Source organism: Rhipicephalus microplus, chromosome 8 (assembly GCF_043290135.1).
Source record: "Rhipicephalus microplus isolate Deutch F79 chromosome 8, USDA_Rmic, whole genome shotgun sequence".
Taxonomy (NCBI): domain Eukaryota; kingdom Metazoa; phylum Arthropoda; class Arachnida; order Ixodida; family Ixodidae; genus Rhipicephalus; species Rhipicephalus microplus.
The window spans coordinates 56,653,133-56,666,244 of NC_134707.1; the positions used below are offsets into that span (position 1 = coordinate 56,653,133).

The 13,112-nt window shown below is 45.6% G+C and overlaps 1 protein-coding gene across 3 annotated transcripts in view; it reads right to left on the minus strand.

Moving 5' to 3' along the window:
- Positions 1 to 261: 261 nt before the first annotated feature.
- LOC119164508 (glutathione-specific gamma-glutamylcyclotransferase 1) overlaps positions 262 to 13,112 on the minus strand; it is a 209,134-nt gene continuing 196,283 nt past the window's right edge. For all 3 annotated transcript variants that reach the window (XM_075871889.1, XM_075871888.1, XM_037416707.2), the window contains one exon: positions 262 to 5,015. In XM_075871889.1, coding sequence (XP_075728004.1) covers positions 4,440 to 5,015 — 576 coding nt within the window. In that variant the 3' untranslated portion in view covers positions 262 to 4,439. The remainder of the gene's footprint in view (positions 5,016 to 13,112) is intronic.

A 13,112-nucleotide genomic window follows, 5' to 3' on the forward strand; every position in this document is an offset into this window, starting at 1 on the left:
GCGAGTAGGACTCTACAAGATGGGCACCACTCACGATCAACCCCTAAGTGTTACACGTTCGAATAAGGTTCATTCTACCTATCTTTCTCATTTTCGCGAACGCTCCTCAGCAGAGTTTTGCTTAATTAAGCTCTATTACCGGCGTTGTCTTGGCCCCTCAGCAGAGCTTATACATCAGATTCAGGCAACGAGGCACTTGCTGGGTTTTTTTTTACCGGAAGCAGTAGAGACCCATCACTCAAGAACACAAACAAACCACGCTTCGTGAAAGCAACGTTCATTTATTAGCAGTCTTCTTGATTATCATGCACCCACGGCGAAACACGTCCCTTCTCCGCAATAGTGCTGAGCACGTGATTCACCTATTTAGTAAAAGGAACCAAGGTTATATCACAGACGAGCACTGCAAGTGCAGTAACCACCACGCGTGCGTTTCGCGAAAGTAAAAGAAACCAAACACATCCAGGTGCGCATGCGAGTGTGTATGACAAAATATGCTGACTTTGCAAAGATGGGGCTATGAGGAACCTGCTGCTAGCATGACTGAAGCACGACCACTTCAGATTCCAAAGTCAACGACGCGTGTTGCTGCAGTTATGTCACAATATAGCGTTACGTAGCCTATGAGGCATTGTCTTTCACCGGTCACGTACACCTCAGCAGACGCGTTGGTGGCGCCATCTTGCAGCAGACTTTTGTCCTATGAGGGCGGAGTCATTACTCCGACATAACGATGGTACTTCACTTCTGGCGCGACAAAATCATGTATAAGGCACACTAAGCTTTTTATTTACTACTAAGCTGATCTGTCTAAGCGAAAACCACTTCTACACTTCTTCGTAGTTTGCTCCACCGCGGTAGTCTAGTGTCTAATGCTGTTGACTCTCAGGTCGCGGGATCGAATCCCGGCTGCGGCAGCTGCATTTCCGATGGAGGCGAAAATACTGTAGGTCTGTGTGCTCAGATTTGCGTGCACGTTAAAGAACCCCAAGTGGTCGAAATTTACGGAGCCCTCCATTATGGCGTCTCTCATAATCATGTGGTGGCCTTGGGGTGGTACCCCACATATAAGTCACTCAATCAATCAGTCAATCAATCAATCAATCAATCAATCAATCAATCAATCAATCAATTATCTTCGTAGTTAGGGGGAAATTGCTACTAGATATCACCCCTGTTGTTGCCAATAGCAACAACATTAATGCACACGCAGAATCCTAAGGAGGATTGTAGGTGACATGTACAAGGTAAAGCTTTCAAAAGCACATCCAACTGACAAGTAGGCCACTTTACACACAACGCGTTCAAAGAATTACACCCTTGTCCCCGGAACGGTGGAATAGAATCGCGCAGGTGACATTGAGCTGTCTGCTGTGAAGATTTACATTCAACGTTACACAACTGTACCACCGTTAGTTGAAGTTACAATCGAGACATACCTCTTCGTGACTGTGTCAACTTTATCCGACAGTACCAAGCAAAATATCACGTGGGTCTTCGTACTCCTAGGCAAGATGGGCGACTTTCAACGACTGCACACTATGTTGGCAAAGTTTTACAGGAATTAAAAATCTCACCTGCCAAATTGGTAAAGTTCATAAGTGGTCCAATTACACCATATTTCACCTATCAGTGCTTGAGCACCAGAATGGCTACATTAGCTAATGTCCATTTACGTGTGTATCCTTAATTATGGTACAAGTATACTATTAGAATTCGTTAATATGTAAATTTTGCTAGAGGCAACGTTTCAAATCGCCTTCATCCGAGCAGCAATTCATCTTGGGCTCTTGTAGAAAAATCAGCCCCAGGGACCCTCTGCTGACCGAATTTTTACGACTTCAAGCTTCGTTCTTACCCTGAAGATCCGAATTCGAAATGTATGCCACGTACAACACCTCAGTGAACTGGGCTTCAGCAAGCATCGCAAATGAAATTCGAAGTGATTACCTCTTGCTTATCGGTGAATAGATATATCAGTTCCTTTCAGGTTATGCTTGGACTAATTAGTCTGTACCAGTGGGTCACGTGTCGAGACATTAGGTGAAAGCACGTTCCGCAAGGTGTGTGCGACTGTTTATGTGATCTCGTTAACGTGTATTGCGACACTGAGCCGTGATCATACAACGACATGCAGTCACAGCATTTCCTGACAAGTCTATTCTGAATACTTCATATTATGCACTGGGTAGGGCACGAATTCATCGATCGGTACCCGATCGAAAACTTTAAGTTCGGTACCGCGACCTTAAGGTTATGCACATCAACCTTACCAACCGCGAAGCCGGAATATTTTTTTTTTGGGGGGGGGGGGGGGGGGGGTGATTTATACTTTATGTATGTTAGTGTATGCGTTTGTATGTGTGCGTGTACGCAAGAAAAACTTGGCAATGTACCTGACTCTACTGCAAGGTAATCTAATTTGCCGAAACGCTTCTAGCTTGTCAGTGAATCTTCTGCCTCAATTGTGATCTCTAGTTACGCAAAAATGTTGAACATCCAAGTCTCAGTTTCCCTCATGCCTCATTTGTGAAACTATGAAATATGCGACAACCTAATTTCTTTCTACACTATATAGGCCAGGGTCGGCCGCTTGTAGCTCGTACGTTTGTACAGTACCGTCCAACGTGAAAAAGAACATTCAAGTGCAGACCCTCAATACTGCTGGCCCTCCAACAAGTTGTTATGAAAACAGTCTTCATGCAGGCTAGTCATTCTAGAGGGGTCATAACTTTCAATCACCAGTAGTCCTGTCCATATCTAAGCTTTTCCCGTAAAATAGCGAAAACTAAACATGCTTTGCATTCAGGTGTTCCCTTTAATAGTGGACCCGTCTGTATGTATGTATGTATGTATGTATGTATGTATGTATGTATGTATGTATGTATGTATGTATGTATGTATGTATGTATGTATGTATGTATGTATGTATGTATGTATGTATGTATGTATGTATGTATGTATGTATGTATGTATGTATGTATGTACGTACGTACGTACGTACGTACGTATGTATGTATGTATGTATGTATGTATGTATGTATGTATGTATGTATGTACGTACGTACGTACGTATGTATGTATGTATGTATGTATGTATGTATGTATGTATGTATGTATGTATGTATGTATGTGCTGAAAGTTAACAACCCCTCATTTTTCGCTGTGCCCGCGGTTTTCTGAACACATATGCGTACCCTCACCTGCCACAGACAGGCTGCGAGACCTTGTGCTTTCCAAGTGTTAAATTATTGTTTTTTTATTGCCGACGTATAAGTTGCAAGAATTTTATGCCCCACTCAATTTTCATAAACAGTGAACATGCCATCATTTATCTGCAAGATATGCTTATGAAAGATTATTTGACTAACTGCCGCCCGGCTTTGTGCCACGTTGCTTCTCGGTTTCACTTCTAGTCCATAAAGTTTTATTTCAATGCCTACGGTACCAAACCAGATTGCTTACTTAATAAGCAGTAGCCCTTTTCTATCTTGTTGCCCTCATTCTGTGTCTCATTGATGATGTATGCGGTCTATACGTAATGGTCATGGATTGCCTGTCCACGTTCCAGAGTAACTTAGCCGCATGACAACACTGCAGTGAGGCCCACCAACGTGCGTACGCGAGAAGAGACAAAAAACAACATTTTTTAAATGTTCAAAACTTTTCGCCTGTTGAACACGTGCCCATATGCGACGTAGAGTGCTTCAAGACAGCCACACCTCTGAGGCACTGTGAGACGCCAACCGAAACAGTTGCTGACACGCATCGCAAACGTATATTTATCGAAAGAATACACCGAATAGCAACGTAGTGTCGTTATGTAACCATAGCAAAAGCTGCTTCGCACGTGATAATTCACGTGCGTCGTTTAGAGAAATGATTGAGTGTCACTTGGCGTGCTCAAGCATGCTAACGAAAAACTGACTCATTCATATAAAAAGTCCAGTAAAGACGACAAAAATATAAGCCTCTATAAGTACTTCCAGTGCAGCCCAATAAAGTGCGCGCTAAGAAAAGACATGATTTGGGAAGGTATTTAGTTCTTTCCAAATTTGTACTGACAATATTCGCGATAATTAGCACTGGTAATCGAAGAAATAATGGCCAAAGTAATGAGGACTAAGGGGCTACCAGCATGGCGTTTCGAGCCCATCACTGTGTCCCGGAGAGGTAACCGCGAGTACCCATGGACGACCTTTGTCTCACACGAATGTCTCACGTCCAATAAACATTACGTCTCACTGGGACGGAACACGAGAGATCGCAGTTATGTCATATATACCCCAGAAACACAAATAAATAAAGTTTAGTTTCTCCACAGCGCCAGGCTTCTCTTCATCCAGCTGTTGTAGACAGCCATCTTCGTCACCTAAGGCGTAGCGGACCACAAGTACTTCCAATGGGCACTTGTATCGGCAGAGAAGGACAGTGTCTGTTCACATGTCCAAGCACCTGAGCTTCCTTGATGGCACACTCGAGGCGAAGTCGTTGGTGACGCCTGCCGCTGCAGGCTCAGCCTCGGCGTCTCTTTCTCGGTCCTCCTGGTCTCCGTTGTCCGAAAACAAAGACAATCGTCGCCGCTGTTCCCAGGCTGACATGGGTGGCTCGTAGGCGCTCATCTCCTGCAGAAGCTCCCACGAATCCTTGAGCCTTGTCTTCAGCAGGGACTCAAGCGTGAACAGGTGGTCGTCCCAGCAGTCCGGGACCTCCTCCCTCATGAAACGGGCCAGCTTGAGGACGTACTCGGCGTTGGCGCCACAGAAGCCCTTGGCGGCCATCACCTCGTCGGCCAGCTGGACGGAGCTGGCTGGTCCCAGGTAGAGCGGGTTGTTGGCCGTCGCGATGTACACCAGGGCGGGGAATGGTTCCTCGCGCGGGTCCCTGGGCCTGAACTGGACGAAGCTGACCGAGTAGCCGCCAAGCTGGGCCTCGCGCTCGTCAAGGTATCCCAGGGAGGCTCGCGAGCTGGCGTCGTCCTCCCGTAGTAAAAAGGCCCTGCCCCACACTTGGCCCTGCAAATTCGGAAGGATAGATTATAAGAAAGCCGGCTATACCGTGGATGCATACATTCTTGTTCCATGTTACAGAAAACACATCGCCTGCATAGCTGACCGCTAAAGTAAACGCTATCAATTATCACTGAGATATGACACGAAGGTGCCAAGACAATATTTGGGTGCTTGAAAGTATACGTCCAATGGAATGTATCAAGGACTTTTTGCCTATAAAGGTTTAGACACTCTCTAGTTAAAGTCATTTGATTAATGCCGCACTGTTCTCTTAACACTGCATCATTCCATGGACATCTGCAGAACTATGTCTTGGTGATGTGCGCTTGCAAACTTGTATTGCATCATGGTGTACGACAGGGGAGATTTGGTGTATCGACATCCATACTGTGTGCAATCGTCGACATCGACACTATCCCCAATGTCTGGATCTGCCACCCCAGGTGGATTTAGAGGGGTGATGCGGACGTCCTGGTCGTCTTCACCACGTTTTGGATGTACAAGGTGTGTACGGATCTTGAAGACCCACACTCACCTTTGGTTGTTAGACTAACCATAAGCTTCTATTATGAAGGCGATGATATGAGAGACGCATGGTAAGTGTACGAATAATGCCACCATGCAGGTCTAGTCACCATACTCTAGAAAGTAGGTCTCGCAAATGTCATCACATTCCATTTTCACCGGAACGCGGCAGCCTGGGTTGTGAATCGAACCGGTGACTTCACGCTGTGTGGCATGCAATGCACACCAACCTCTAAAGCACTCGGGAATTTGTTGTCAACTGCAGGTTAGCGGTTATTTAGCAGCAAAAATTCAAGATTTAGTACAGGAAAACCAACTGGGCAAATTCGCGACTTTATGTTAAAGCACTAAGAATTAGCAAATACATGGCAATTTTTCATACCGTATTTTTTATACTTCGCTGTTAGTCAAAGTGGCTCAACGCTTTGAGCAGCGACTAGGTTAGTGTAACGGGCCCCGCAGAAAAGCTTTCTTGTTTTCAACGTTCCGAATACTTCTATCATAACGCAAGCAATTGCACTGCGCACGTCGAAGTAGGCTTGAACAGTAGTATATCCCTGTTGTTAACAGCTGTGCGAGAAATATTCCACTGCGCAAGTAAAAAAAGACCAATAAAGGTACCGAAAAACGGGCTAGAAAAACATTTTCGCAATGACAGCGACCACAAGAGGACATACCGTGACGCGGTTACCGTCTAAACAAATGTACGAGGCATGCCTGTCACGATGACGCGGGACCTTGGTCTCGAGAACGCCAGACAAGACGGACTGTCTGCAAGAGATGACAGTCACCACTGGACATTTTGAGTGATCTGCTGTAAACAATGACGTCGTACAGCGGTCACGTCATGGGTTTTGTTTCTATTCGCAGTGATCACGTGTATTTCCATGAGCGTCCCGAAGCGATATTGAAAAAAAAAATGTTTGGAAGAAGACAGGAAAGAAATGCACAGGTTGTTCGGCTCACGGCCACCACGAGCCGTGTGTGTCCCGTTAATTTATATAGAAGGTTCAACGTCCTGAAACCGCCGTATAATAACGAGAGACGCCGCAGTGTAGGGCTCCGGAAATTCTGACCTTCTGGGGTTTGTTAACATGCACCTAAATCTGAGCACACGGACCTCGAGCATCGTGTGCTTAGATTTAGGTGCATGTTAACCCTTCGTGATGACTCTGTGTGCCCCAACAAAACATAGCCGAAGGAAGACGTACTTGAATAAACATTGTACGGGGTGTAGTTGCGAACGAATGTTGCTTGTTTTTCAGATTTCAGAAACACCGATGAGAGCATGCAAATGCTTGTTTTTGTGTTATTGCGATCCACAGGGGCATGTGAATGTTTTTTGAACAGGTACCCACAATGGCCAAAATATATTGTTAGACAGACAGCACAGGAAGCATCTTTAACGGTGAAGACCTGGTATTTCTGGTTGTCACGCAAAAAAAAAAAAGGAATTCGAGAAGTTTATATTCCTTATAACACGCAATGCCGCTCGCATCACTCACTTGCCCATGCACTCACTGACATTTTTTAATCAATCGCTCACTCAACCAATCACTCAGTCATGTCCGCACTAACACCGCTCAGATACGCTCACTCACCGCCTCATTCACCAACACACTCACTCACACCGCTTCCTTCGCCGCTGATAACACTCAGTCACTCACGGTCAAGTAAAAACGATAACCAAAAGAAAGATGGCCTAAACGAAGATTCAATTTTTTTCATGAGGTACAGCCCAGGTGTGACCTACCTTCTTTTTCTGTCATCATCATCACCCCCTAGCAGCAGCACTGCCAACCAAGCATTGAGTGACGGTAATATGCATGAAAGTTTCAGCGCTTCAGAAGCGAATAGAATGGGTAACCTGGTTCGTCTTAGAGAGTTAAGGAGCTTAAGAAAAAAAGGAAGTCGGTCTTGACTTGAAGATTAAGGAAGTGGCGTGCAGCGTAGCAGCGACGTTGAAAAGTTGAAATGTTCAGTGTAATGTCTTAAGCCTGATATCCAATGGCTGTGTGAAGTTACAAAGAAAAGGGAAAAAACTAGATTAAAGCAAAATTGGGATAACAGAAGCCCACATACCATCGCGGGAGAGTGCGCCTTCATAAATTCGGATTTGTATAGAAAGCTGCACGCAGACTTGCACTCATTTTTTGTTTCGTGTTTCTGCGATGCAAGCCAGCTTTTTTTTTTCGCATGCGGGTATCCGGTAAAACTGCTGTACTGCTTTACGATGGCCGCTGACGGAGAACAGAGCTGTCGACACAGAGTTCCAAGGTGCAACATACGTAGACAAACAGCCCCGGCCCTTTCAAGCTGGAACATCGAAGGCATAACCATAAGCTGAAAGTGCAAAGCCACCAATAACGTCTACTTAGCGCTGGAAGGTGTTGAATACATCTCGCTTAACAGCCTATACTTAGTTTTGCGTTTCTTTTTTGATGGCAGCAAAGTTTTCACGTTGGTGCGGTAGTGCTTAAGATGGACATTTAAGATAAAACGCCATTTTTCTGATGTTCACAATTTAAGCTCTCACAATTACAAGATGGCCTCGCTGATGGTAAGGAGACGCTTGGTAGCCAAAAAAAAAAAAAGGCGCAGAAGGAAAATGCTGGTGGCAACGCGCCACCTCGAAATTCCCGCACCAAAAACGTCGTGACGTCCCAAATTGGGACGGCATCTACCGGGTTTGGCGTTGTCATTGCGTAATCGTGCTTACGATATCGGCCACGACCTCCGTGATATGAGTGGGCAACGGTGCGTTGTATAAAGGGGCATTCCATGAATTGGGGACATCTGGACGTGGCGCCACCTCTCGGCGTCTTAAAAAAGTAAGTTATCAAAAACGACTCTGCGTTATAGTAGAAGAGACCCACTGGTACATTTCGGCGAATACGCAGTAGCGCACTACACAGCGTGTGGCTTCCCAGCACAAATAAATACTCCCCACAGAAACACATAAGATCCCATTGTTCAATATTTATTGATTTGATTGATATGTGAGGTTTAACGTCCCAAAACCACCATATGATTATGAGAGACGCCGTAGTGGAGGGCTCCGGAAATTTAGACCACATGGGGTTCTCATCGTTAAATATTAAACGCTGTGGGAAGCTAGGTAGTTCGTAGTGCTATATTGGAACTTTGCCGTACTGTTGAAAGAAGTCTCCACTGTATGAATCCGGTAGTCGTTTTTCGATAACTAGCTTTTTTTCGTCAGACATGATGTTTTTTTTTCTCTATTTTCCATTCAGTTGCGGCAGGCCATCACTATTGCCGACTAGAGATGGTGCTACGTGTCTCCAAATCCTGGTCATGCCATCACTAATCGCGGAGGCAATATATCCTGGACACCCATCGCTTCACAGTAGGTGACGCACAAATGAAGTTTTTCGTCGCTCCGCCGCGCGCTGCACATCTCGCAAACTATTGCTGCCGATAGAATGATGCGCACTGAAGAAACCACAGGCACGAGAGATGAAGTTTCGGAAAATTTAGTTTAGTGTCGCCAAAATCCGAAAAATACACTTCCAAATTTTTGACGTCCCGTGTGGAAATTTCAGCATGAAAGTGAAAAACACTGACCTTAATTTTTTCCCTATTAATGTACCTATCATGTCGGCATCAATGACATTATAATTTTCGTACTACACTTTATCAATATAAACTGATTCACCTGTTCTAGTGTATACCTTGAAGTTTATGGTAAAAAGAAATAGTGCAACAGAACTGTTCCCGAAGGCACTAAATAATTTTCGGTAGTTACCCTGAACGAATCCCGTGACTATTTGTCTACGGGACTGCAACTGGTCTTCACAAACAACAGGAATAACTGCGTCAGTAACTGAACAACGGAGTGTTTGAAAACGAAAGGGAAGTAGGATAACGTGTGCTCTCCTCGCTTTGCTCGACCTGCTTTGTAAACACGCCTATAAACTACGAGGAAACTTAACCAGGAAAGCCTAGTTAAACCTTCTTTCCCGCTAGATAACTCTGAAGCCTATTGCAACGCCTTTACAAGGCAGGTATCGATCTGTCAGACAAGCGCATGCGAGTATAATATGCTACGACCCAAGCGAAAGCCATGACCTAGTACAGTGATGTAGTCTGTCTAACAAACGGAGACGTTAGGTAAACAGCTTCTCGGATACTACGTTTTCTGTCAACACTAGCTCAAGAGCTCAACCAACAGAGATTAGAGCAATGATCGCGTGGTGACGTTAGATTTTTGGATTGAATGAACGCGCACAGACAAACAATGGGGCACATGCAAACAGTAAAGTGGTCACATATGTACTCGATGGGCTCACTCCAGAGGGTAAAAGTTAACCTGTTAATGTTTACCCTAATGAGGGTGTTGAGCCGGAAAGATCTCGGAAGCTGACATGTTCGCAACTGCCAACGTAGTTTGTAGAGTATACACATAACAAAGAAAACAAACGCCTGTTCTTTCCTGTTATGAACGAAGAAAAAGCATATAAAAGCCGAGGAAGGCTGACTTCACAGACTGCAGCTTTGTCGATTTCATCATCTAGCAAAATTTGATCACACACACACAAAAAAAGAAACGAGAAAGGCTGATCTGAGTATATAGAGTAAAATGAAATGCGGCCTCCTATTTTACAGCCTGGTCCACGATCCAGGATTAATGACCGCCATCCCATATTGTAGGATCGAAGGGGATGTGGGGGGGGGGAGGTGGGTGAGTAGGGAGGGGGGGGGGTCGTCAGAGCAAACACAACAGGTGGCTCGGGGTCACAGGTCGGTCTGGGAGGGTCACGGCTCCGCACCCTAGAGGAGATCCCCACACCCATACTCCCTACACTTTAACACAGAAATAACCCCCACCCCCTGTCATCCCGAGGAGCTGTCGGGGTTCCTCAGACCCGACCGTAGCCCGTGGCCAACACACATGGGCCGGAACCACCGACTTCTCTTTTTCGGCAACGAATGTGGATGGGGAGACTGGGTGAAGCTTCAGCACATGTGCAAGACGATGGGTGCGTCCATCTTTTTTTTTTTTTGAGCTGGGCCATTATTGTCGAAAAACGGGAGAGGCTCAAGGTGGGGTGCTTGGATGGTGGCCAGGGGGGTTCTCGTGGTGGTGCTTTGTACAGGTAGAAACTGGGGCGCTGCTTTCTTCATAACCGAGAAACGGGAACGGCAAGACGAAGGCCTTGTTCCTTCACGAAAGAGGGGGAGGGGGCACTGGGAGAAGAAAGGATAGACTCCTTAAGAAATTAGAGCGAAAGAGGACCATCAGGAATAGAATGAACCGGCAAGGAGTGAAGGTCGTGGTTGACAACCTCACAGCCTATATACCCTTGATTGTTCTGGTTGAAGGTCATTGAATAAATTCACCATTTCTGGTGGCGCAACGCTTTACAACGGACCAATACGAAAATAGACAAACCACAATGAATGATGGATCGTTACCTACTAGCCCACGCAAATTGACTCTTAAGTTACAACAAATTAAGAAGGCCTGCTGTAGGTTCATTCGGATGCTCGTAACTACAAGTTGTGATAACGCATTGCGCCTCAACGAAAAGTGGACCTCTTCCTTACCACAGCGCGTTGACACTAGGGGCATGGGGTTCTATTTTCGGCCACTGCTCTGGAATCGCGGTGGCTTACGTAGAAATTGAATGTTCTCTATGCCATTAGATCAGTAAGGTGTGCGTGTAAGTAGTTTATGACTGTGTGAACTGCGCGAAGAAAACTGTGTATTGGCATGATATTTGAACTGGTTTCAGTGTGCTATTATGTTTTTTTTTTTCTTTTCCGTATTGTTAATTTTTGGGTACCGTTCTGTATTATTATTTTATTTTTCGCTGCAGAACTTTGTGATATGGAGTAGCCGAGGCAATAGGCACCTCAACCTCTCCACAGCAAAACAGTTAAAACAGAACAGAACAGATTATGTTTAAAAAATGGATAATAACTTCAGAAGTCGAACAAGGAACAAGCATCGAACGTTTCGACAGGGGGCTTCGTCAAGTGGACATAATGAATTTAAACCAACAGATCAGGACTTTATCACCAGGGGATGCCCTTGTTTTTGTCTAAGACTTCTCATTACATTAATCATTTCCATCCAAAGGCTTACACAAACACACACGCGCGCACACACACACACACACACACACACACGCACGCACACACACACACACACACGCGCGCACGCACGCACGCACGCACACACACACACACACAAACACACACACACACACACACAAACACACACACACACACACACACACACACACACACACACACACACACACACACACACGCACTAACACACGCAGGTCTTTCAATTTCACGGTCGTCCCCGCTCTACGCATATCAAGATCACATCCTGAGGTGCGGCTCCTCAAAAACTCCCGGTCGCCGGCTGACGCTTCCAGAACACCACGGCGAGCGCTAAACCTGAGCTACATTGTAGCTGGAAGAAGCAGGGTCCAAGGAGCGGAAACCTAGAGAACAGCATATGCCAGTGCGAAAGAAAGAGGGAACACTGTACGCGCCGAGCGTATGGAGGAATGAATGAAACAAGCAGCAGTATAGAGGCGCGGGGCTCAGGGGGACGTGAAGCCGGAAGGCATCAAGTAACGTTGTTCTCTGTATAGTAATAGTTTAAAGCTTCAGGCTGGTGTTGGCAGCGGCGGTGTTTTTGCGAAATCGGGTGAGAGCAGGTGGCAGACAGAACGGGCGTTGGAACAAACAAAGGGGGTCGAGGGTTACAGTTAAGATGCTTGGCAAAGCAACCTTACCGTGATCTCGACTTTACACTCACTTTGGTAAAACAAGGGTAAGTACAGCGACTGAACTTTTGTCGAATGCTAACATGGCGACACCCTTCCTTCACACGTGCAAAGAGCGTGAGAAAGAAAGCAACCGCGAAAATCCTTCCCTCTTGGAATTCTCGATCTTCTTGTTGTTTTGCGCTATTGAACGATGAAATTCGAAGAAAATGGGTATCCTAAACGACAAAAAAAAACCAATATATATACATACGTTCCCGTGATTCCTTTTGTCGTTGTTACGTGACACGGAATCATTCATGATTCTCGCCGAGGTAAGTATATAACTGGGAGGAAACACAACGAAGTGAGATAGATGTGGTGAAGCCAACTAGCATTAAGCATGGTGATGGGCAGACCACGCAGTGTGCCTTTTTGTGAAACCGTCAAGTATCACGAAACAGTACAGAGACGCCATCCCGTTTGGTCAGAGAGACAACCGCGTGCAGGATGAGGGTCATCAGAGAAGCACTGAACTGCTGCTGGTTAACTGTACACAGTCGGGGTAAGGAGAAGTCGTTCTTACCGCAATAAGGACATGGGCAATAATGTTGAGAGCCGGGCCAGTTGGTGACCGATGATCACAGCGCACACATACGGTGAAGTAGCGCACTTATGACAGAACGAGGAAGAAGACGACGATCGCTGCACTCACAAACCGATTTTTTTTACAAAAAACACTTGATGTATGTGCACCCACGAGCGACACAGAAATTAGTGGTCAATGGATTGTTATAAAAACAAAATCAACTTTTACTCACCCTCGAGT